The sequence below is a fragment of the Oncorhynchus masou genome, chromosome 11, assembly GCF_036934945.1.
Source record: "Oncorhynchus masou masou isolate Uvic2021 chromosome 11, UVic_Omas_1.1, whole genome shotgun sequence".
Lineage (NCBI taxonomy): Eukaryota > Metazoa > Chordata > Actinopteri > Salmoniformes > Salmonidae > Oncorhynchus > Oncorhynchus masou.
In genome coordinates this window covers 21,666,359-21,692,806 of record NC_088222.1, presented here as the reverse complement: position 1 = coordinate 21,692,806, position 26,448 = coordinate 21,666,359, and the positions used below count along the sequence as shown (strand labels likewise).

Sequence of the window (26,448 nt, the reverse complement as noted above, 5' to 3'; positions counted from 1 at the left end):
ACCATTCGGCCATCAGATTTGCCACCAATGCTCCTTATAGGACACATCACTGCACTCTATACTCCTCTTTAAACTGGTCATCTCTGTATACCCGTCTCAAGACACACTGGTTGATGCTTATTTATAAAACCCTCTTAGGCCTCACTCCCCCCTATCTGAGATATCTACTGCAGCCCTCATTCTCCACATACAACACCCGTTCTGCCAGTCACATTCTGTTAAAGGTCCCCAATACACACACATCCCTGGGCCGCTCCTCTTTTCAGTTCGATGAAGCTAGTGACTGGAACGAGATGCAACAAACACTCAGACTGGACAGTTTTATCTCAATCTCTTCATTCAACGACTCAATCATGGACACTCTTACTGACAGTTGTGGCTGCTTTGTGTGATGTATTGTTGTCTCTACCTTCTTGCCCTCTGTGCTGTTGTCTGTGCCCAATAATGTTTGCACCATGTTTTGTGCTGCTACCATGTTGTGTTGCTACCATGGTGTTGTTATGTTGTGTTGCTACCATGCTGTGTTGTTGTTTTAGGTCTCTCTTTATGTAGTGTTGTCTCTCTTGTGGTGATGTGTGTTTTCTCCTATATTTGTATTGTGTTAATTTTTTTATTTTTAATCCCAGCCCCCGCAGGTAGGCCTTTTGGTAGGCCGTCATCGTAAATACGAATTTGTTCTTAATTAACTGACTTGCCTAGTTAAATAAATACAAATATGGAAATGTCTTCCTAGGGTTGAGAGAGAGCTGACAGAGAGTTCTGCAAGGAGGGTGTGGAAGGGAGCCTGAGGAAACTATGATAATTGATGTTTACACGGCTCCTCCTGATAATGTGGCTGGTGCACCTGGATCCAAAACCTCAAAGAACTGAGAGAGAGAGAGAGAGAGAGAGAGAGAGAGAGAGAGAGAGAGAGAGAGAGAGAGAGAGAGAAAAAAAATGTGTCAGTGTGCACAAATCATTTAACAATTTGGAACCTTAAAGCTTTGGGGCTGTGTTTTGACAGTGCTGTGTGTTAGGAGCGTTTTGAAAAGCTTCAGTGTATAACCCCTGTGTTTCTCTGTCAGTTTCAATCCCAGTCTGCTCTCAGGCCTATCAGTACAGACTGGCCTTTCACTCTCTCATCATCTCACTGTAGCTCACAACACAACACAGAGAAACAGTCAAGTAGAAAGCACACAGCTTGTCTTTTACCTGTCTTCATGCTGTCTGTTTGGTTCATATACACACATGCCTCTTTTCTTCTCTCTTTTTGTGCTCCCTTAGCTCAGATGTTAGTTCAATGCGAAAAAAGAGAAATACAATTTTTGAGAACGATGACTAGAGGAGTAATCGGCAGCAATGGGACCAAATCTTTGTGTCTCTGTCAGTTGGCTTATACTTTACTGAGGTAGATTAGGCCTCTGTGTCTTGTCCTCTCATCTATGAAGTTAGATAGGGTTTCTGTGTCTTGTCCTCTCATCTATGAAGTTAGATAGGGTTTCTGTGTCTTGTCCTCTCATTTATGAAGTTAGATAGGCCCTATGTGTCTTGTCCTCTCATCTATGAAGTTCGATAGGGCCTCTGTGTCTTGTCCTCTCATCTATGAAGTTAGATAGGGCCTATGTGTCTTGTCCTCTCATCTATGAAGTTAGATAGGGTTTCTGTGTCTTGTCCTCTCATCTATGAAGTTAGATAGGGTTTCTGTGTCTTGTCCTCTCATCTATGAAGTTAGATAGGGTTTCTGTGTCTTGTCCTCTCATCTATGAAGTTAGATAGGGTTTCTGTGTCTTGTCCTCTCATCTATGAAGTTAGATAGGGTTTCTGTGTCTTGTCCTCTCATTTATGAAGTTAGATAGGGTTTCTGTGTCTTGTCCTCTCATCTATGAAGTTAGATAGGGTTTCTGTGTCTTGTCCTCTCATCTATGAAGTTAGATAGGGTTTCTGTGTCTTGTCCTCTCATCTATGAAGTTAGATAGGGTTTCTGTGTCTTGTCCTCTCATCTATGAAGTTAGATAGGGCCTATGTGTCTTGTCCTCTCATCTATGAAGTTAGATAGGGTTTCTGTGTCTTGTCCTCTCATCTATGAAGTTAGATAGGGTTTCTGTGTCTTGTCCTCTCATTTATGAAGTTAGATAGGGTTTCTGTGTCTTGTCCTCTCATCTATGAAGTTAGATAGGCCCTATGTGTCTTGTCCTCTCATCTATGAAGTTAGATAGGGCCTATGTGTCTTGTCCTCTCATTTATGAAGTTAGATAGGGTTTCTGTGTCTTGTCCTCTCATCTATGAAGTTAGATAGGGTTTCTGTGTCTTGTCCTCTCATTTATGAAGTTAGATAGGGTTTCTGTGTCTTGTCCTCTCATCTATGAAGTTAGATAGGGCCTATGTGTCTTGTCCTCTCATCTATGAAGTTAGATAGGGTTTCTGTGTCTTGTCCTCTCATCTATGAAGTTAGATAGGGTTTCTGTGTCTTGTCCTCTCATCTATGAAGTTAGATAGGGCCTCTGTATCTTGTCCTCTCATCTATGAAGTTAGATAGGGCCTATGTGTCTTGTCCTCTCATCTATGAAGTTAGATAGGGCCTATGTGTCTTGTCCTCTCATCTATGAAGTTAGATAGGGCCTATGTGTCTTGTCCTCTCATCTATGAAGTTAGATAGGGCCTCTGTGTCTTGTCCTCTCATCTATGAAGTTAGATAGGGCCTCTGTGTCTTGTCCTCTCATCTATGAAGTTAGATAGGCCCTATGTGTCTTGTCCTCTCATCTATGAAGTTAGATAGGGCCTATGTGTCTTGTCCTCTCATCTATGAAGTTAGATAGGGCCTATGTGTCTTGTCCTCTCATCTATGAAGTTAGATAGGGTTTCTGTGTCTTGTCCTCTCATTTATGAAGTTAGATAGGGCCTCTGTGTCTTGTCCTCTCATCTATGAAGTTAGATAGGGCCTATGTGTCTTGTCCTCTCATCTATGAAGTTAGATAGGCCCTATGTGTCTTGTCCTCTCATCTATGAAGTTAGATAGGCCCTATGTGTCTTGTCCTCTCATCTATGAAGTTAGATAGGCCCTATGTGTCTTGTCCTCTCATCTATGAAGTTAGATAGGGTTTCTGTGTCTTGTCCTCTCATCTATGAAGTTAGATAGGCCCTATGTGTCTTGTCCTCTCATCTATGAAGTTAGATAGGCCCTATGTGTCTTGTCCTCTCATCTATGAAGTTAGATAGGGTTTCTGTGTCTTGTCCTCTCATCTATGAAGTTAGATAGGGTTTCTGTGTCTTGTCCTCTCATCTATGAAGTTAGATAGGCCCTATGTGTCTTGTCCTCTCATCTATGAAGTTAGATAGGGTTTCTGTGTCTTGTCCTCTCATCTATGAAGTTAGATAGGGTTTCCGTGGCCTCTCTTTCAATGTACAGAATACCTTTTGACTGGCCAATCAGCCTTTCAGTTTTGTGTGTAAATCATCTGCGACTTCCAGCGTCATGTAGCACATGTCCACCTGCTGTGCTGCTCTCCTCCGCTGGTACAGCTTGTCCACTGTCACAGTGTACAGTATAGTCAGGCCTGCTGTTTACACAGCAGCCAGTCAGCCGTACGCTAGCTAGCAGCTCTATTAGACAGGGGGAGAAGAGAGGAAGCTCCGAACCAGACACAGACGGCCAGTGTTTCCTTGGTAGACTGAAGCTGCTGTGTGAAGGGGGTAGGGGTGAGGGGGTGAGGGAAAGGACATTATAATGTAATACGGAGCTCATGCTTTTATGCCTGGCCGTGGTCAGATGTTGAGTGGAGGAGGGAGAGGGTGAGAGGGGTCAGTCTGCTGGGACTGTTCACTACTTTGGACATGGTCCCACTCTGAAACGAGACTCATTTAACTTGAACTGAGGAAATTATGTCTATTTCTAGAAAGAACATTTTGAGAGAGACAGTATTTTCCATACTTTTACTTTTCAGAGTTTCTCTTCCGTGGCCGTGCTTTTCCCCTTAATCTGTAAAAGTCATGTTGACCTTTGAGTGTTTCTGATAACATCATGTTCATATTGTTAGTTTCCAGCTGTGAGCATTCAGGCATGAGCACCATTATAAACTCCTTAATAAACCTCATAATGTATTGAGCATGTCTTATTGTGAAATAATATTAAATTATATTAAAACCATCTGTTTTTTTGCTACTTAATCTTTATTCTCCTGATAATTAACCTGGAAGTCTATGTTTCGGCCTGGAAATGTTGTATTTATTACAGGTAGTTAGTTATCTGTCTCTGTTGTAAACTGTCAGGTGTAGACGGACTGATTGTGCTGTGGGACCCACATTGCATCGGAACGGTCCAAGTTGTCTGTGTAATGGATGCGATTGCTTGTAATGCGCTGGAAGGGAGAGTTTGTCTTATATTAAATTACAGTTACTGGCCCAGATTGGCCAAGCTGTTTGTGTGTGTGTGTGTGTGTGTGTGTGTGTGTGTGTGTGTGTGTGTGTGTGTGTGTGTGTGTGTGTGTGTGTGTGTGTGTGTGTGTGTGTGTGTGTGTGTGTGTGTGTGTGTGTGTGTGTGTGTGTGTGCGTGCGCGTGCGTGTTGGTGTGTATGTTTTTGTGCAGCTTGTGTGTGGTGGAAGGAAGAGTATGTGTGACAGAGGAAACACATCTACATCAAATCAAAGTTTATTGGTTGCGTACAAAGTTTAGCAGTTGATATAGCGGGTGCAGTGAAATGTTACTAGCTCCTAACAATGCAGTGAAATGTTACTAGCTCCTAACAATGCAGTGAAATGTTACTAGCTCCTAACAATGCAGTGAAATGTTACTAGCTCCTAACAATGCAGTGAAATGTTACTAGCTCCTAACAATGCAGTGAAATGTTACTAGCTCCTAACAATGCAGTGAAATGTTACTAGCTCCTAACAATGCAGTGAAATGTTACTAGCTCCTAACAATGCAGTGAAATGTTACTAGCTCCTAACAATGCAGTGAAATGTTACTAGCTCCTAACAATGCAGTGAAATGTTACTAGCTCCTAACAATGCAGTGAAATGTTACTAGCTCCTAACAATGCAGTGAAATGTTACTAGCTCCTAACAATGCAGTGAAATGTTACTAGCTCCTAACAATGCAGTGAAATGTTACTAGCTCCTAACAATGCAGTGAAATGTTACTAGCTCCTAACAATGCAGTGAAATGTTACTAGCTCCTAACAATGCAGTGAAATGTTACTAGCTCCTAACAATGCAGTGAAATGTTACTAGCTCCTAACAATGCAGTGAAATGCCGAACAGTACACAAATAATAATAAAAAAGACAAAAAAATAATGATATTTCATGTGTGATGGGACTTGGTCTTCTCCTCATGCTTATGACGTAATTCTCTGGCTGTTAATGTCCCCTCACCCCTCCTTGACACATGCATGCTGCTGAGAGGACTGGGGACTAATCATTACACACACACATCATGTGAGTGAGACTGGCAGTGGAAACAAGCTTTCACACCAAAAATAATCCCTCTATCCTCACCTCTCCTCTCTTTCCATAAGATTAGAGCTCTCTTTCCATAAGATTAGAGCTCTCCTCACTGTACCTAGAGTGGATCACTCTATTTCTCTCTCTCTGTGTCTCTGTGTCTCTGTCTCTCCATCTCTCTCCCTCGCTCTCTTTCTCTCTCCATCTCTTGCCACCTTTCTCTCCATCTCTCAATAGTGCAGTTGTAGAACTTTTGAGGATCCGAGGGCCCATGCCAAATCTTTTCAGCCTCCTGAGTTCGAAGAGGCGTGTTCGTGCCCTCTTCACGACTGTGTTGGTGTATTTGGACCATGATAGATCCTTAGTGATATGGATACCGAGGAAGTTGAAGCTCTCGACCGGCTCCACTTTAGCCTCGTTGATGTGAATGGGGGCGTGCTCGGCCCTCCGTTTCCTGTAGTCCACGATCAGCTCCTTTGTCTTGCTGACGTTGACCACACTGCCAGGTCTCTGACCTCCAAATAGGCTGTCTCATCGTTGTCGGTGATCAGGCCTACCAACGTTGTGTCGTCAGCAAACTTAATGATGGTGTCGGTGTCGTGCAGTCGTGGGTGAACAGAGAGTACAGGAGGGGACTAAGCACGCACCCCTGAGGGGCCCAGTGGTGAGGGTCAGTGGCTGATGTGTTGTTGCCTACCCTCACCACCTGGGGGCGTCCTGTCAGGAAGGTCAGGATCCAGTTGTGATGTTAGGCAGTTCGTGTCCTTAAAATGTCATAATGTCATTCTCATCTGTATATCTAGCTAAGTGCGGTACACACAGTTGTAGTGTGTGTGTGTGTGTGTGTGTGTGTGTGTGTGTGTGTGAGGTCACATTGTGTCCTGGTGCTGAGAGAGCTGGGCCTTGTGTTAGCAGTCTCTCATCACTCAGTCAGATGCCATGTGCCAGACTGTTGCTCTTGGCTCAGACAGACAGAAAGACTGACAAGGGGTAAATGCGTCTACTTTGCCCTCAGGCTCGTTCTTCCAATCTCCTTATCCTGCAGGAGTGTGTGTGTGTTCCAGTTTCCTACCAGCCTATTCATTCACAGACCTCGTTGTCTTCCAATCTCCTTATCCTGCAGGAGTGTGTGTGTGTTCCAGTTTCCTACCAGCCTATTCATTCACAGACCTCGTTGTCTTCCTATCTCCTTATCCTGCAGGAGTGTGTGTGTTCCAGTTTCCTACCAGCCTATTCATTCACAGACCTCGTTGTCTTCCAATCTCCTTATCCTGCAGGAGTGTGTGTGTGTTCCAGTTTCCTACCAGCCTATTAATTCACAGACCTCGTTGTCTTCCAATCTCCTTATCCTGCAGGAGTGTGTGTGTGTTCCAGTTTCCTACCAGCCTATTCATTCACAGACCTCGTTGTCTTCCAATCTCCTTATCCTGCAGGAGTGTGTGTGTGTTCCAGTTTCCTACCAGCCTATTCATTCACAGACCTCGTTGTCTTCCAATCTCCTTATCCTGCAGGAGTGTGTGTGTGTTCCAGTTTCCTACCAGCCTATTCATTCACAGACCTCGTTGTCTTCCAATCTCCTTATCCTGCAGGAGTGTGTGTGTGTTCCAGTTTCCTACCAGCCTATTCATTCACAGACCTCGTTGTCTTCCAATCTCCTTATCCTGCAGGAGTGTGTGTGTGTTCCAGTTTCCTACCAGCCTATTCATTCACAGACCTCGTTGTCTTCCAATCTCCTTATCCTGCAGGAGTGTGTGTGTGTTCCAGTTTCCTACCAGCCTATTCATTCACAGACCTCGTTGTCTTCCAATCTCCTTATCCTGCAGGAGTGTGTGTGTGTTCCAGTTTCCTACCAGCCTATTCATTCACAGACCTCGTTGTCTTCCAATCTCCTTATCCTGCAGGAGTGTGTGTGTGTTCCAGTTTCCTACCAGCCTATTCATTCACAGACCTCGTTGTCTTCCAATCTCCTTATCCTGCAGGAGTGTGTGTGTGTTCCAGTTTCCTACCAGCCTATTCATTCACAGACCTCGTTGTCTTCCAATCTCCTTATCCTGCAGGAGTGTGTGTGTGTTCCAGTTTCCTACCAGCCTATTCATTCACAGACCTCGTTGTCTTCCAATCTCCTTATCCTGCAGGAGTGTGTGTGTGTTCCAGTTTCCTACCAGCCTATTCATTCACAGACCTCGTTGTCTTCCAATCTCCTTATCCTGCAGGAGTGTGTGTGTGTTCCAGTTTCCTACCAGCCTATTCATTCACAGACCTCGTTGTCTTCCAATCTCCTTATCCTGCAGGAGTGTGTGTGTGTTCCAGTTTCCTACCAGCCTATTCATTCACAGACCTCGTTGTCTTCCTATCTCTTTCCCAGCCTGTGAAAAATAAAGCACCATACTAAACTACATGAGCTTTAGTAGTATGTAAACAACGTGTAGTTTGAATCACACCCTTATGATTAAGCTAATGTGACCTTGATGAGCTGAGGGAGTCACAGAAGCTGAACGGCTTTCCTCTTCGAAATAGTATTTTTTATGCTCATTAACCGTCAACATACCAAATCATTGTGACCGTTAAGGTTCTATTTAATATGACTTAAACCTCTGGCTGGAATCAAATGAGACGAAGCATCCTGATTCCATTGGGTGGAATACATTGAGAGATGGATTCCTGGACTAAATTGTGTTTATGCAAATGGAACAGGGATGCAGGCAGGCTGAATGAGGCTCTCTATGTGAGCAGGGAGAGGACAACTAAGGGCCTTCTCTTTCTGATTACAACCATGCTCCTCTCAGCAGGGGGAAGTCACCCTTACTGACTAATGACCGGAGAGACCTTTATTGTAGATATGTGGTATATCAGCAGACAAAATTGGATCACACACCTTGAATTTAACAGGAATTTTTTGTGTGATTTGAATGGTCGTTTTTCTCAGTGACCGATTGACTTTTGAAGCCTCAGTGACATGACTTTTAAAGGATAGCCCTCGAGGATTTGATTCAGAAAAACACAGTTTCATATTTTCTGTGAATGTCTAGACCTCTCTGGAAAAGATCCCAATAAATCAGAAATGCATGGCTCCTTGAGTCATAACATATGTCAATGTGACTTGATGGATTACATGCAGTGCCTTCAGAAAGTATTCAAACCCCTTGACTTTTTCCACATTTTGTTACGTTACAGCCTTAAATTGATTAAATACACATTTTTCCTCATCAATCTACTCACAATACTCCATAATAACAAAGCGAAAACAGGTTTTTGACATTTTTGCAAAAGTTTAATTAGTAAAAGACTGAAGTACCTTATTTACACAAGTATTCAGACCCTTTGCTATGAGACTCAAAATTGAGCTCAGGTGCATCCTGTTTCCATTGATTGTCCTTGAGATGTTTCTACAACTTGATTGGAGTCCACCTGTTGTAAATTAAATTGATTGGACATGATTTGGAAAGGCACACACCGATCTATATAAGGTCCCACAGTCAACCTCATGTCAGAGCAAAATCCAAGCCATGAGGTGGAAGGAATTGTCCGTAGAGCTCCGAGACAGGATTGTGTTCAGGCACAGATCAGGGGAAGGGTACCAAACAATGTCTGCAGCATTGAAGGTCACCAAGAACACAGTGGCCTCCATCATTCTCAAATGCAAAAGGTTTGGAACCACCAAGACTCTTCGTAGAGCTGGCCGCCCGGACAAACTGAGCAATCGGGGGAGAAAGGTCTTGGTCAGGGAGGTGACGAAGAACCCGATGGTCACTCTTACAGAGCACCAGAGTTCCTTTGTGGAGATGGGAGAACCTTCCAGAAGGACAATCATCTCTGCAGCACTCCACCAATAAGGTCTTTATGGTAGAGTGGCCAGACGGAAGCCACTCCTCAGTAAAAGGCACATGACAGCCCGCTTGGAGTTTGCCAAAAGGCACCTAAAGACTCTCAGACTATGAGAAACCAGAATCCCTGGTCTGATGAAACCAATATTGTAATCTTTGGCCTGAATGCCAAGCGTCAAGTCTAGAGGAAAACTGGCACCATCCCTATGGTGAAGCATAGTGTTGGCAGCATCATGCTGTGCGGATGTTTTTCAGCGGCAGGGACTGGGAGACTAGTCAGCATCGAGGGACAGATGAACAGAGCAGAGTACAGAGAGATCCTTGATGAAAACCTGCTCCAGAGTGCTCAGGACCTCAGAATGGGGTGAATGTTCACCTTCCAACAGGACAATGACCCTAAACACACAGCCAAGACAACGCAGGAGTGGCTTCAAGACAAGTCTCTGAATGTCCTTGAGTGGCCCAGCCAGAGCCTGGACTTGAACCCGATCCAACATCTCTGGAGAGACCTGAAAATAGGTGTGCAGCAACGCTCCCCATCCAACCTGACAGAGCTGAGGATCTGCAGAGAAGAATGGGAGAAACTCCCCAAATACAGGTGTGCCAAGCTTGTAGTGTCATACCCAAGAAGACTCAAGGCTGTAATCACTGCCAAAGGTGCTTCAACAAAGTACTGAGTAATGGGTCTGAATTCTTATGTAAATGTGATATTTCAGAATTACATTTTTTATAAGTTAGCACATATTTCTAAAAACCTGGTTTTGCTTTTTTAATATTGATTATTATTTTTTTATGTAAATGTTTTAATAAGGCTGTAACGTAACAAAATGTGGAAAAGGTCAAGGGGTCTGAATATACACTGTATATCATCAATATGTGACGTTTGATCTCATCTACTGAGGTTACTTACAGGATATGTGTATAATGAATTAATTCAGGTCCTGGACAACAGCAGGCTGACTCATTCAGAATCCTCAGAGCCTGTCTTTCAGGCCTACCCTCAGACCATACCACATTGCCATGCAACTCAGAATCCTCAGAGCCTGTCTTTCAGGCCTACCCTCAGACCATACCATATTGCCATGCAACTCAGTTTCCTCAGAGCCTGTCTTTCAGGCCTACCCTCAGACCATACCACATTGCCATGCTACTCAGTTTCCTCAGAGCCTGTCTTTCAGGCCTACCCTCAGACCATACCACATTGCCATGCAACTCAGTTTCCTCAGAGCCTGTCTTTCAGGCCTACCCTCAGACCATACCACATTGCCATGCAACTCAGTTTCCTCAGAGCCTGTCTTTCAGGCCTACCCTCAGACCATACCACATTGCCATGCAACTCAGTTTCCTCAGAGCCTGTCTTTCAGGCCTACCCTCAGACCATACCACATTGCCATGCTACTCAGTTTCCTCAGAGCCTGTCTTTCAGGCCTACCCTCAGGCCATACCACACTGCCATGCTACTCAGTTTCCCCCGATTCTTCCAGATGTAGCTATCCACCACCACACACACACACACACACAAACAGCTTAGTTTTCGTGACATTTCAGGACATTTTGGAGTGTAAAAATCACCCTAACCATAACCCCAAAAACCCTTATTTCCCCCCTACCTTTTCAGGACATTTGGGTGAATTGTTAGGACATTGGGGTCCTTAAATGTAGGAAAACAAGTACACAAACACACACACACACGGTCTGTCTGAACAGCACAGCCCAGCAGGTGAGAGAGGACAGAGGGCAGAGGGCTAAACAGATGTTCACAAGACCACCCTGGCCTGTGTTTGTTCTGTCAGCTCTCGGAACATAGACACAGAGAACGGAGGTTGGGGGTTCCACCTGGCCTGTGTTTGTTCTGTCAGCTCTGGGAACAGAGACACAGAGAACGGAGGTTGGGGGTTCCACCCTGCCATGTGTTTGTTCTGTCAGCTCTGGGAACAGAGACACAGAGAACGGAGGTTGGGGGTTCCACCCTGGCCTGTGTTTGTTCTGTCAGCTCTGGGAACAGAGACACAGAGAACGGAGGTTGGGGGTTCCACCCTGGCCTGTGTTTGTTCTGTCAGCTCTGGGAACAGAGACACAGAGAACGGAGGTTGGGGGTTCCACCTGGCCTGTGTTTGTTCTGTCAGCTCTGGGAACAGAGACACCGAGAACGGAGGTTGGGGGTTCCACCCTGGCCTGTGTTTGTTCTGTCAGCTCTGGGAACAGAGACACAGAGAACGGAGGTTGGGGGTTCCACCCTGGCCTGTGTTTGTTCTGTCAGCTCTGGGAACAGAGACACAGAGAACGGAGGTTGGGGGTTCCAACCTGGCCTGTGTTTGTTCTGTCAGCTCTGGGAACAGAGACACAGAGAACGGAGGTTGGGGGTTCCACCCTGGCCTGTGTTTGTTCTGTCAGCTCTGGGAGCAGAGACACAGAGAACGGAGGTTGGGGGTTCCAGGAGAGTGTGGGTATAGTATTTTTCAAAATAAAAATTGCATACATATGTGGCAGGGTGGGGCTGGATACTCCCCCAGTGAGCATGCTCTTAGTCGGAAGGCTTCAACTCAGTGAGGAACAGGACCGTGAGACTGTCCTAAACCCTTCCTAATGTGGAAGAATGTGACAGACAGAATGCCAGAGAACATGGGGCATGTTCTGGAAGAGACCATTCTGTTCTGCTGAGTCACTTTGGCTTAATGAGGAAGAAGTAACACATTGTCTGGCTGTCAAAGGCTGTCAAAGGCTGTCAGAGGCTGTCAGAGGCTGTCAGGGACCGTCAGGGGCCGAGAACACAGTTGTTTATGATGCCAGATGAGAGGCTGGGACTGAGACTTAATGGACATTAATGAGAAAACATGAACCTGAGGCTAGACTGGCTGTGTCCAGCAGACTAAGGTTTTGAAGGGCCCATGCCATGGATGAAGGACAAGAAACAGCTGGAGGAGAGAAGAGGGATTGAGGAGGGAGAAAGAGAGGGAGGGAGAGAGGAAGGAGAAAGAGAGGGAGGGAGAGAGGAAGGAGAAAGAGAGGGAGGGAGTGAGGAAGGAGAGAGGGAGGGAGTGAGGAAGGAGAAAGAGAGGGAGGGAGTGAGTGAGGAAGGAGAAAGAGAGGGAGTGAGTGAGGAAGGAGAAAGAGAGGGAGTGAGTGAGGAAGGAGAAAGAGAGGGAGGGAGAGAGGAAGGAGAAAGAGAGGGAGGGAGAGAGGAAGGAGAAAGAGAGGGAGGGAGTGAGGAAGGAGAAAGAGAGGGAGGGAGTGAGTGAGGAAGGAGAAAGAGAGGGAGGGAGAGAGGAAGGAGAAAGAGAGGGAGGGAGAGAGGAAGGAGAAAGAGAGGGAGGGAGAGAGGAAGGAGAAAGAGAGGGAGGGAGAGAGGAAGGAGAAAGAGAGGGAGGGAGTGAGGAAGGAGAAAGAGAGAGGGAGAGAGGAAGGAGAAAGAGAGGGGAGTGAGTGAGGAAGGAGAACGAGAGGGAGGGAGAGAGGAAGGAGAAAGAGAGGGAGGGAGTGAGGAAGGGGAGAGAGGAAGGAGAAAGAGAGGGAGGGAGGGAGAGAGGAAGGAGAAAGAGGGAGGGAGTGAGTGAGGAAGGAGAAAGAGAGGGAGGGAGAGAGGAAGGAGAAAGAGAGGGAGGGAGTGAGGAAGGAGAAAGAGAGGGAGGGAGTGAGGAAGGAGAAAGAGAGAGAGGGAGAGAGGAAGGAGAAAGAGAGGGAGGGAGTGAGGAAGGAGAAAGAGAGGGAGGGAGAGAGGAAGGAGAAAGAGAGGGAGGGAGAGAGGAAGGAGAAAGAGAGGGAGGGAGAGAGGAAGGAGAAAGAGAGGGAGGGAGAGAGGAAGAAGAAAGAGAGGGATGGAGTGAGTGAGGAAGGAGAAAGAGAGGGAGGAAGAGAGGAAGGAGAAAGAGAGAGAGGGAGTGAGGAAGGAGAAAGAGAGGGATGGAGTGAGTGAGGAAGGAGAAAGAGAGGGAGGAAGAGAGGAAGGAGAAAGAGAGGGAGGGAGTGAGGAAGGAGAAAGAGAGAGAGGGAGAGAGGAAGGAGAAAGAGAGGGAGGGAGAGAGGAAGGAGAAAGAGAGGGAGGGAGAGAGGAAGGAGAAAGAGAGGGAGGGAGAGAGGAAGAAGAAAGAGAGGGATGGAGTGAGTGAGGAAGGAGAAAGAGAGGGAGGAAGAGAGGAAGGAGAAAGAGAGAGAGGGAGTGAGGAAGGAGAAAGAGAGGGATGGAGTGAGTGAGGAAGGAGAAAGAGAGGGAGGAAGAGAGGAAGGAGAAAGAGAGAGAGGGAGTGAGGAAGGAGAAAGAGAGGGAGGGAGTGAGTGAGGAAGGAGAAAGGGAGGGAGAGAGAGAGGGAGGGAGTGAGGAAGGAGAAAGAGAGGGAGGGAGAGAGGAAGAAGAAAGAGAGGGATGGAGTGAGGAAGGAGAAAGAGAGGGATGGAGTGAGTGAGGAAGGAGAAAGAGAGGGAGGAAGAGAGGAAGGAGAAAGAGAGGGAGGGAGTGAGTGAGGAAGGAGAAAGGGAGGGAGAGAGAGAGGGAGGGAGTGAGGGAGAGAGAGAAGAAGGAGAAAGAGAGGGAGGGAGGGAAGAAGGAGAAAGAGGGAGGGAGAGAGGGCGAGAGAGAGTGCTTACCTTTCTTGGAATTAATCAAATCAAAGTATTTGTCACGTGCGCTGAATACAACAGGTGAAATGCTTACTTACAGGCTCTAACCAATAGTGCAAAAAAAAAGGTATTAGGTGAACAATAGGTGGGTAAAGAAATAAAACAACAGTAAAAAGACAGGCTGTATACAACAGCGAGGCTATAAAAGTAGCGAGGCTACATTCAGACACCGGTTAGTCAGGCTGATTGAGGTAGTATGTACATGTAGATATGTTTAAAGTGACTATACATATATGATGAACAGAGACTAGCTGTAGCGTAAAAGAGAGGTTGGCGGGTGGTGGGTGCAGATAGTCCGGGTAGCCATTTGACTGAGCACGCACCCCTGTGGAGGTCCAGTGTTGAGGATCAGCGTGGCAGATGTGTTGCTACCTACCCTCACCACCTGGGGGCGGCCCGTCAGGAAGTCCAGGATGCAGATGTGTTGCTACCTACCCTCACCACCTGGGGGCGGCCCGTCAGGAAGTCCAGGATGCAGATGTGTTGTTACCTACCCTCACCACCTGGGGCGGCCCGTCAGGAAGTCCAGGATGCAGATGTGTTGCTACCTACCCTCACCACCTGGGGGTATTCAGGAAGTCCAGGATGCAGATGTGTTGTTACCTACCCTCACCACCTGGGGGCGGCCCGTCAGGAAGTCCAGGATGCAGATGTGTTGCTGCCTACCCTCACCACCTGGGGCGGCCCGTCAGGAAGTCCAGGATGCAGATGTGTTGTTGCCTACCCTCACCACCTGGGGGCGGCCCATCAGGAAGTCCAGGATGCAGATGTGTTGTTACCTACCCTCACCACCTGGGGGCGGCCCGTCAGGAAGTCCAGGATGCAGATGTGTTGTTACCTACCCTCACCACCTGGGGGCGGCCCGTCAGGAAGTCCAGGATGCAGATGTGTTGTTGCCTACCCTCACCACCTGGGGGCGGCCCGTCAGGAAGTCCAGGATGCAGATGTGTTGTTACCTACCCTCACCACCTGGGGCGGCCCGTCAGGAATTCCAGGATGCAGATGTGTTGTTACCTACCCTCACCACCTGGGGCGGCCCGTCAGGAAGTCCAGGATGCAGATGTGTTGTTACCTACCCTCACCACCTGGGGCGGCCCGTCAGGAAGTCCAGGATGCAGATGTGTTGCTACCTACCCTCACCACCTGGGGGCGGCCCGTCAGGAAGTCCAGGATGCAGATGTGTTGCTACCTACCCTCACCACCTGGGGGCGGCCCGTCAGGAAGTCCAGGATGCAGATGTGTTGTTACCTACCCTCACCACCTGGGGGGCCCGTCAGGAAGTCCAGGATGCAGATGTGTTGCTACCTACCCTCACCACCTGGGGGCGGCCCGTCAGGAAGTCCAGGATGCAGATGTGTTGCTACCTACCCTCACCACCTGGGGGCGGCCCGTCAGGAAGTCCAGGATGCAGATGTGTTGTTACCTACCCTCACCACCTGGGGCGGCCCGTCAGGAAGTCCAGGATGCAGATGTGTTGCTACCTACCCTCACCACCTGGGGGCGGCCCGTCAGGAAGTCCAGGATGCAGATGTGTTGCTACCTACCCTCACCACCTGGGGGCGGCCCCGTCAGGAAGTCCAGGATGCAGATGTGTTGCTACCTACCCTCACCACCTGGGGGCGGCCCGTCAGGAAGTCCAGGATGCAGATGTGTTGCTACCTACCCTCACCACCTGGGGGCGGCCCGTCAGGAAGTCCAGGATGCAGATGTGTTGCTACCTACCCTCACCACCTGGGGGCGGCCCGTCAGGAAGTCCAGGATGCAGATGTGTTGTTACCTACCCTCACCACCTGGGGGCGGCCCGTCAGGAAGTCCAGGATGCAGATGTGTTGCTACCTACCCTCACCACCTGGGGCGGCCCGTCAGGAAGTCCAGGATGCAGATGTGTTGCTACCTACCCTCACCACCTGGGGCGGCCCGTCAGGAAGTCCAGGATGCAGATGTGTTGCTACCTACCCTCACCACCTGGGGGCGGCCCGTCAGGAAGTCCAGGATGCAGATGTGTTGTTACCTACCCTCACCACCTGGGGCGGCCCGTCAGGAAGTCCAGGATGCAGATGTGTTGTTACCTACCCTCACCACCTGGGGCGGCCCGTCAGGAAGTCCAGGATGCAGATGTGTTGTTACCTACCCTCACCACCTGGGGCGGCCCGTCAGGAAGTCCAGGATGCAGATGTGTTGCTACCTACCCTCACCACCTGGGGCGGCCCGTCAGGAAGTCCAGGATGCAGATGTGTTGCTACCTACCCTCACCACCTGGGGGCGGCCCGTCAGGAAGTCCAGGATGCAGATGTGTTGTTACCTACCCTCACCACCTGGGGCGGCCCGTCAGGAAGTCCAGGATGCAGATGTGTTGCTACCTACCCTCACCACCTGGGGGCGGCCCGTCAGGAAGTCCAGGATGCAGATGTGTTGCTACCTACCCTCACCACCTGGGGCGGCCCGTCAGGAAGTCCAGGATGCAGATGTGTTGTTACCTACCCTCACCACCTGGGGGCGGCCCGTCAGGAAGTCCAGGATGCAGATGTGTTGTTGCCTACCCTCACCACCTGGGGGCGGCCCGTCAGGAAGTCCAGGATGCAGATGTGTTGTTACCTACCCTCACCACCTGGGGGCGGCCCGTCAGGAAGTCCAGGATGCAGATGTGTTGCTACCTACCCTCACCACCTGGGGCGGCCCGTCAGGAAGTCCAGGATGCAGATGTGTTGCTACCTACCCTCACCACCTGGGGGCGGCCCGTCAGGAAGTCCAGGATGCAGATGTGTTGCTACCTACCCTCACCACCTGGGGGCGGCCCGTCAGGAAGTCCAGGATGCAGATGTGTTGTTACCTACCCTCACCACCTGGGGGCGGCCCGTCAGGAAGTCCAGGATGCAGATGTGTTGCTACCTACCCTCACCACCTGGGGGCGGCCCGTCAGGAAGTCCAGGATGCAGTTGCAGAGGGAGGGGTTTAGTCCCAGGGTCCTTAGCTTAGTGATGAGCTTTGAGGGCACTATGGTGTTAAACCCTGAGCTGTAGTCAATGAATAGCATTCCCACATCTCACATTATGTTTTACATAGTTGATATGCATGTTGTTTTCCTTCATTGGGCTACATACTCTCTGCTCCTCAGAGAGACAATATATGGAAGTGTCACGAACCGGCTCAAAGCCCGTAACAAAGGGAGACAACGTGGAGATAAGGAGTAACAAAATATATATTTATTAACTAAAGCCACTAAGGAAAATATACAATGGTGTGTGTAATCAGTAATCAGTAGTATAAGGGAGTGTTTTGCATGCATGAAGGTGATAATGCAGGGTGTTGAAAAGATAAGATAAGCAAACAACTCAAAAACCACCAAGAAACACAACAAAATCCATAAAGATGTCTGCATGTAGAGAGTCTCCTCCATGAATGGGGAAGTGGTGTATTTATCCTGGGAGACACCGGGCCCAGGTGTTTCCCGTGTAGCTGACGAACCTCCCAACTCCGCCCACCAGCATCCTAATAAGGAAATAACAAAGAGAGAATATGGCAGACAGAGAGGGAGGGTCGTCACAGGAAGTAAAATACAGATAGTCCTTGTGGATAGAGAGAGCAGATTGTTTTTGGTTCACTTCCTGGTAGCCACTGTAAGTCCCATCCCATAAACAGTGTGTTTGTTTGCAGCAGGATGAACAACAGGACCACCTTTCTTTTCCTACGCAGAAAACATTCCTGCAGCTGGTTTGATCATGAGTATAAATCTGAGATCTTCTACACTGTTTGGGCCTGTAGCCCTGTACACAGAGATGGAGTCTCACGCAGAGGAGAGATAGTGTCTTGGACTGCTGAGTGGATGGGTGGATGATTGACTGAAAATAAGGATCCTTAGTAAATTTACATTTACATTTACATTTAAGTCATTTAGCAGACGCTCTTATCCAGAGCGACTTACAAATTGGTGAATTCACCTTCTGACATCCAGTGGAACAGCCACTTTACAATAGTGCATCTAAGTCATTAAGGGGGGGTGAGAAGGATTACTTATCCTATCCTAGGTATTCCTTGAAGAGGTGGGGTTTCAGGTGTCTCCGGAAGGTGGTGATTGACTCCGCTGTCCTGGCGTCGTGAGGGAGTTTGTTCCACCATTGGGGGGCCAGAGCAGCGAACAGTTTTGACTGGGCTGAGCGGGATTTAGCAGGCGTTAGGGAAACAAAACAGAGTAATATAGCATAATGTGTTTTCCCACATGTCTCTACCGCCATGCTGCTCTATGCCTGGCTGACTCTGTGGAACTATGGGCCAAATACAGACAGGCGTTGTAGTGGAGCCAGTAGCAGCAGTCTTTGATAGTGTGTCTAATCTCAATATTCACTCTATTTACAGGTTTTACTCTTGAGTTTTCCTTTACTCATCTCACCTGTTTTCTCTCCCTCCATCCCCCCTCCACTCTCTCTTGTTCTATCTCCTGCTCCCTCTCTGTCTTCTGTCTAAGCCATAAGGAGAGAGTTACTGTCCATAAGGAGAGTGTTACTGTCCATAAGAGAGAGTTACTGTCCATAAGGAGAGAGTTACTGTCCATAAGGAGAGTGTTACTGTCCATAAGGAAGAGTCCATAAGGAGAGAGTTAAGGAGAGAGTTACTGTCCATAAGTTACTGTCCATAAGGAGAGAGTTACTGTCCATAAGGAGAGTTTACTGTCCATAAGGAGAGGTTACTGTCCATAAGGAGAGAGTTACCATAAGGAGAGTGTTACTGTCCATAAGGAGAGTGTTACTGTCCATAAGAGAGTGTTAGTCCATAAGTTACTGTCCATAAGGAGAGAGTTACTGTCCATAAGGAGAGTGTTACTGTCCATAAGGAGAGTGTTACTGTCCATACTGTCCATAAGGAGAGTGTTACTGTCCATAAGGAGAGAGTTACTGTCCATAAGGAGAGAGTTACTGTCCATAAGGAGAGAGTTACTGTCCATAAGGAGAGTGTTACTGTCCATAAGGAGAGAGTTACTGTCCATAAGGAGAGAGTTACTGTCCATAAGGAGAGTGTTACTGTCCATAAGGAGAGAGTTACTGTCCATAAGGAGAGAGTTACTGTCCATAAGGAGACTGTCCAGTTACTGTCCATAAGGAGAGAGTTACTGTCCATAAGGAGAGTGTTACTGTCCATAAGGAGAAGGTCCATAAGGAGAGTTTACTGTCCATAAGGAGAGTGTTACTGTCCATAAGGAGACTGTCCATAAGGAGAGAGTTACTGTCCATAAGGAGAGTGTCCATACTGTCCATAAGGAGAGAGTTACTGTCCATAAGGAGAGTGTTACTGTCCATAAGGAGAGTGTTACTGTCCATAAGGAGAGTGTTACTGTCCATAAGGAGAGTGTTACTGTCCATAAGGAGAGAGTTACTGTCCATAAGGAGAGTGTTACTGTTCAGTCAAGCCTGACAAATGCTTTCTTCATCCATCTGTCCCAGTATTACCTGCATGTACCATTGAGGTTTGTTGTGACACTTGGTTGTCAGGGGGACTATACAGTAGCTAGTGTTTACAGAGATACACACATCTTAATGGATGGGCCATATACTGTGATGGTGTGCTGCTCCTTTACTCCTTTACCTTGTTCCTACAGAGGAAAATAAGTTTCCTCATGATGTGTTTTCTGTCTTCACAGAGCTTCCAGTGTTCCCAAGGCTGATACACCAAAGGTAAGTACACTCCAGTGAATGAATCACATATAAACAGGATGAATGGATTCTGATAATGATTATTTGTTTTTAATGGGTATATTACCAGTTACCAGGATCATTTGTTTGAGGCTGCTCATTGTGACCTTCTGAGACAATGTTACAGCACGTTGTGATTGGCTGTTATGGGCATTATGCAACACTAGGGAATAATATGCTGCTGACAGCTCTTAGGCACATACCATACTGCTGGGGAGCATTTCCCTGTAAGAGTTTTCTGTAGGCGTTTGCTGTGTGGTTTGCTGAGTGAGTTTGCTGTATGAGTTTGCTGTATGAGTTTGCTGTGTGGTTTGCGGTGTGTGAGTGTTGTGCATATGTGTCCTCACCTCCCTATAGGATGAGCCACTGGAGATCATTAAGCCTGTGCCAATCACCCATCCAGCTCCGCCCTTCACCAGCCCCTCCCCCCAACCCGGTGCTGCCTACAACAAGACGGCCCGCCCCTTTGGCGGGGGCAGCAATGTGGGTGCAGTCACTTCCTCCCTGACCACCCCAAAGGTGGCCTCCATCCCCTCTGCATCGTCTGCTTTCACCCCCGCCGCCCCCTCCTCCCAGCAGCCCCAGCCTCCCTTCCCACTAGCTAGCCGCTCCCCAGCCCCACCTAGCTCGGCCCCACCCCCCAGACCCGGCTCTGGCCGTTCCCCCTTCACCACCCCCTCCTCCACTCCCTCCTCTTCTTCCTCATCCTCCCCGGCTAGAGTGACAGCCCCCTCCTCCAATCCCGGTGCTCCGCAGTCCTCTTGCTATAACACGCCAATAAACCTGTACTCCAATGCCAATGCCTGTGAGGTGGCCATAGGACAGAGGCGGGGCCTGTTGGAAGCCCAGGGTGTGGTGGTCGACCAGATCAAAGAACAGTTTAATGGGTGAGTGGCACTAACCCCAAAACCTCCTCTCACTTCTCTCCTGTTACTTTCTTTATCTAACCAAACCCCTCATATTCTCCTCTCTCCTCTCCTGTTACTTTCTTTATCTAACCAAACCCCTCATATTCTCCTCCTCTCTCCTCTCCTGTTACTTTCTTTATCTAACCAAACCCCTCATATTCTCCTCTCTCCTCTCCTGTTACTTTCTTTATCTAACCAAACCCCTCATATTCTCCTCTCTCCTCTCCTGTTACTTTCTTTATCTAACCAAACCCCTCATATTCTCCTCCTCTCTCCTCTCCTGTTACTTTCTTTATCTAACCAAACCCCTCATATTCTCCTCCTCTCTCCTCTCCTGTTACTTTCTTTATCTAACCAAACCCCTCATATTCTCCTCTCTCCTCTCTCCTGTTACTTTCTTTATCTAACCAAACCCCTCATATTCTCCTCCTCTCTCTCCTCTCCTGTTACTTTCTTTATCTTTATCTACCAAACCCCTCATATTCTCCTCCTCTCTCCTCTCCTGTTACTTTCTTTATCTAACCAAACCCCTCATATTCTCCTCTCTCCTCTCCTGTTACTTTCTTTATCTAACCAAACCCCTCATATTCTCTTCTCTCTCCTCTCCTGTTACTTTCTTTATCTAACCAAACCCCTCATTTTCTCTTCTCTCCTCTCCTGTTACTTTCTTTATCTAACCAAACCCCTCATATTCTCCTTTTGCTTCCTGTCACTTTCCAAGAAGATCAACTATGGGTAGGTAGGTGGTTTGAAGTTATTACCATGGACCATTTGACTTTTTAGCTCAAAAGACCAACATGGCTATGTTAGGTATGACTACCTGGACTGGTGTGGTGCAGTAGGAAGGCTGTAATGGGAAGTGAACATGTTTCTATCTCACATCCCATAAATCCTGTGTGTTGTTGTCAGGTTTACAGAGAGATGTAGTTCACTTCGCTGCCTGTCTGGATGATGTTTGAGGCCACAAGTAGCTGTTAACCAACCATGTAATAACAACAGACTACCTGAGAGAGGACATACTGTGTTGTAAATCTTCCATCAGTTTCTCCTAGTCTACGTAGCTGTTTGTAGAGCAACTCGGATGATGCTGATACCCCAACTCTGTAAACAGCCACATTGAGTGCAGCAGCACATCTTGTCCCAGTATGTTGAAGGGGACTGGAAACAGAAAAAAAGGCAGTAGCAACCCAACCCAGCCTAACCCAGCCTAACCCAGCCTAACCCAGCCCAGCCTAACCCAGCCTAACCCAGCCCGGCCTAACCCAGCCCAGCCTAACCCAGCCCAGCCTAACCCAGCCCAGCCTAACCCAGCCCAGCCTAACCCAGCCTAACCCAGCCCAGCCTAACCCAACCCAGCCTAACCCAGCCTAACCCAGCCCAGCCTAACCCAACCCAGCCTAACCCAGCCTAACCCAGCCCAACCCAGCCCAACCCAGCCTAACCCAGCCTAACCCAACCCAGTCTAACCCAGCCTAACCCAGTCCAACCCAGCCTAACCAGCCTAACCCAGCCTAACCCAACCCAGCCTAACCCAGCCTAACCCAACCCAGCCTAACCCAGCCTAACCCAACCCAGCCTAACCCAGCCTAACCCAACCCAGCCTAACCCAGCCTAACCCAACCCAGCCTAACCCAACCCAGCCTAACCCAGCCTAACCCAACACAGCCTAACCCAACCCAGCCTAACCCAACCTAACCCAACCCAGCCTAACCCAACCCAGCCTAACCCAACCCAGCCTAACCCAACCCAGCCTAACCCAACCCAACCCAGCCTAACCCAACCCAGCCTAACCCAACCCAGCCTAACCCAACCTAACCCAACCCAGCCTAACCCAACCCAGCCTAACACAGCCTAACCCAGCCTAACCCAACCCAGCCTAACCCAGCCTAACCCAGCCTAACCCAACCCAGCCTAACCCAGCCTAACCCAGCCTAACCCAACCCAACCCAGCCTAACCCAGCCTAACCTAACCCAACCCAGCCTAACCCAGCCTAACCCAGCCCAGCCTAACCCAACCTAACCCAACCCAGCCTAACCCAACCCAGCCTAACCCGGCCTAACCCAGCCTAACCCAACTTAGTCTAACCCAGCCTAACCCAACCCAGCCTAACCCAACCCAGCCCAGCCTAGCCTAACCCAGCCTAACCCAACCTAACCCAACCCAGCCTAACCCAACCCAACCCAGCCCAGCCCAACCCAGCCTAACCCAGCCTAACCCGACCCAGCCTAACCCAACCTAACCCAACCCAGCCCAGCCTAACCCAGCCTAACCCAACCCAGCCTAACCCAACCCAGCCTAACTCATCCTAACCCAGCCTAACCCAACCCAGCCCAGCCTAACCCAACCTAACCCAACCCAGCCTAACCCATCCCAGCCTAACCTAACCCAACCCAGCCTAACCCAACCTAACCCAGCCCAGCCCAGCCTAACCCAGCCTAACCCAACAAACCTAACCCAACCCAGCCTAACCCAACCTAACCCAACCCAGCCCATCCTAACCCAACCCAGCCCACCCTATCCCAGCCCAGCCTAACCCAGACCATCCTAACCCAACCCAGCCCAGCCCAGCCTAACACAACCCAACCCAGCCTAACCCAGCCCATCCTAACCCAACCCAGCCTAACCCAGCCTAACCCAACCTAACCCAACCCAGCCTAACCCAACCCAGCCCAGCCTAACCCAGCCTAACCCAACCCAGCCTAACCCAACCTAACCCAACCCAGCCTAACCCAACCCAGCCTAACCCAACCCAGGCCAACCCAGCCTAACCCAGCCCATCATAACCCAACCCAGTCTATCCCAGCCCAGCTTAACCCAACCCAACCCAGCCTAACCCAGCCCAGCCTAACCCAGCCTAACCCAGCCCAGCATAACCCAACCCATCCTAACCCAGCCCATCCTAACCCAGCCCAGCCCATCCGAACCCAACCCAACCCAGCCTGCCTAACCCATCCCAGCCTAACCCAACCCAGCCTAGCCTAGCCTAGCCTAACCCAACCCAGCCTAACCCAACCCAGCCCAGCCCATCCTAACCCAGCCCAACCCAGCCTAACCCAGCCCAGCCTAACCCAACCCAGCGAATCCTAACCCAACCCAGCACAGCTTAGCAGAGCATATCCCAACCCAGCCCATCCTAACCCAACCCAGCCCATCCTAACCCAACCCAGCCCAGCCTAAACCAACCCAGCCCAGCCTAAACCAACCCAGCCCAGCATAGACCAACCCAGCCCAGCCCAGCATAGCCCAACCCAGCCCAGCCCAGCCCAGCCCATCCTAACCCAACCCAGCCCAGCCCAGCCTAACCCAACCCAGCCCAGCATAGACCAACCAAGCCCAGCGTAGTCCAACCCAGCCTAGTTCAAACCAGCCTAGCCCAACCCAGCTTAGACCAAACCAGCCTAGCCCAAACCAGCCTAGCTCAACCCAGCCTAACCCAGCTTAACCCAGCCCAGCCCAGCATAGCCCAACCCAGCCCAGCCCATCCTAACCCAGCCCAGCCCAGCCTAGCCCACCCTGCCTGCCTTTAATTGATAATAGGGTTTATAGCTTTGCCAAACACCCAGTAGTCTGGCTCTGATCCTGTCTGACGTCTTGTTATTGTGTCGACTTAGACGCTTGTTTTCTAATTATCCCAGCGTACTGGCAGCTCTGGGCTGAAGCAGCTATTTTTTAGGGTGGTTCTCAGGCCAGAGGATAGGAAGTACACTATGTGCTAGTAACATGTGTTTTAGACTAGTCTACCAATGTAGTCCACTGATGCAAATGGTATTAGTTATGTTTCGCAGCTGAATAATCAAATTAAATGTATTTATATAGCCCTTCTTACATCAGCTGTCTCAAAGTGCTGTACAGAAACCCAGCCTAAAACCCCAAACAGCAAGCAATGCAGGTGTAGAAGCATAGTGGCTAGGAAAAACTCCCTAGAAAGGCCAGAACCTAGGAAGAAACCGAGAGAGGAACTGTGAGGGGTGGCCAGTCCTCTACTTGCTGTGCCGGGTGGAGATACATGGCCAAGATGTTCAAATGTTCATAGATGACCAGAATGGTCAACTAATAATAATCACAGGCCTGCAACAGGTCAGCACCTCAGGAGTAAATGTCAGTTGGCTTTTCATAGCCGATCATTCGGAGTATCTCTACCGCTCCTGCTGTCTCTAGAGAGTTGAAAACAGCAGGTCTGGGACAGGTAGCACGTCCGGTGAACAGGTCGGGGTTCCATAGCCGCAGGCAGAACAGTTAAAACTGGAGCAGCAGCACGGTCAGGTGGCCTGGGGACAGCAAGGAGTCATCAGGCCAGGTAGTCCTGAGGCATGGTCCTAGGGCTCAGGTCCTCCGAGAGAGAGAAAGAAAGAGAGGAAGAGAAACATAAACAGAGGGAGAGAGAATTAGAGAGAGCATACTTAAATTCACATAGGACACCAGATAAGACAGGAGAAGTACTCCAGATATAACAGACTGAACCTAGCCCCCCGACACATAAACACCGCAGCATAAATACTTGAGGCTGAGACAGGAGGGGTTATAATTGAGTATCATAGAGACTTTATGCCACTTACCTCTAGGCACTTTGGTTGTCATCTCAGTCTGTACTGCATACTGTAATACCTTCTCTGAGTTATTATACGATCTTTGACCTTGCTCCCTTCTAAAACGGTTTTGGCTAGAAGGGTTACAGCTTATGTCAGAATTGAATTGACTTATGCAGCAGGTTAGTAAAATGAACGTAGCAGGTTAGGATAATTAGTTTAAGGTTAGGAAAAGGTTTTAGGTCAAATGCACAAAAACTTTGAGGAACGACAATTTGACATAAACTGTATCCCGTCTAGCCATGACCACCTAAACCCTGTAGATTCCCCGTCTGCTTGTACAGGTTACAGGTATAGTAGAAGCATGTGTGTTCAGCCGCATCCTGTGTGTTTCTCTCTGGGTGTCTGCTCGCACATCGTCTCAGAATGGTCCATGTGGTTTTAGGACCCAGTTGAATCACTGCTCTTCTCTTTTCCTTCTCCTTCACTTTGTTTCATCTTCTTCTCCTCTCTTTTCTCTTTCCGCAGGAGGGGGAGGAGGAAGAGACCAAGTTAGTTGTAACCCTGTCTGCTAGCTCTTTGACTGTGGGATGTGATTATCAGTGCTATCCTGCTGCAGATGATGACTGCGATACAGTTAGACTAGTACCGTAGACATGCAGTCGCCTGTCTGTCATATCCCTCATAAACCTCCCTCATATACTTCCTTACTAAAGCCTAAACCACAGTCCACAGCCGCTGAGACGTGATAGTCCAGCGTCCTGTTGTGACGTAGCTACATGGCTCTGAGACCACCATCCACAGGGAGGCACAGCAGCGTGGCTCCGGTACGCGTCCTCTATTCATTTCAATGTGTTGACAGTTGGAGAAATTGCTTGACCTGTGCTGACAAACTTTGAAAACCATCGGTCTAATATTCCAGAACAATGCTGTGTGTACGTGTACACGTTTTGGACTATGCCAGGCGCTTTACACACTCATTTCACAACACAAAACAACCTGCAAAGCCACCGTGTAAATAACAGACAGCCATAAACCATAATAAGCCTTGTTGTCCACTGTGGCCAGTTCATTCTGTTCATTCATGCTCTGTGTGGTTAATGGCATCCCGGCCCGGTCCGTGTGGGAGAACCAGTGTATTTACACCCAGACTGCGTTTCAAATGCCTCCCCATTCTCTTTATAGTGCACTTCCTTCGACCAGAGCCCATAGGCTCTATAAAGGTGATGCATCCCCACCAGACCCACCACCAGACTCTAGACTGCAACCCAGAGCCCTGTAGGCTGACCTGTCACCACTCAGCAGGGCTACTGAACCCTGTCCCTGCATCTGTCCCTCTCCGTCTGCCACCGTGCCACTCTGTTTACCCAAGGCCATTCATTAATTACCAGCCAGGACCGTCACAATCTGACCCCTCTCGCCCCATTCACTTAGAATACACTCAGAGACACACAGTCAAACAGCTCACAGCTCAC

At 48.8% G+C, this 26,448-nt stretch overlaps 1 protein-coding gene across 2 annotated transcripts in view; it reads left to right on the top strand.

Moving 5' to 3' along the window:
* LOC135548309 (PDZ and LIM domain protein 5-like) overlaps positions 1-26,448 on the top strand; it is a 116,712-nt gene that overhangs the window by 68,632 nt on the left and 21,632 nt on the right. For both annotated transcript variants that reach the window (XM_064977775.1, XM_064977774.1), the window contains exons 4-5: positions 19,487-19,520; positions 19,896-20,425. In XM_064977775.1, the coding sequence (XP_064833847.1) occupies positions 19,487-19,520; positions 19,896-20,425 (564 nt within the window). The remainder of the gene's footprint in view (positions 1-19,486; positions 19,521-19,895; positions 20,426-26,448) is intronic.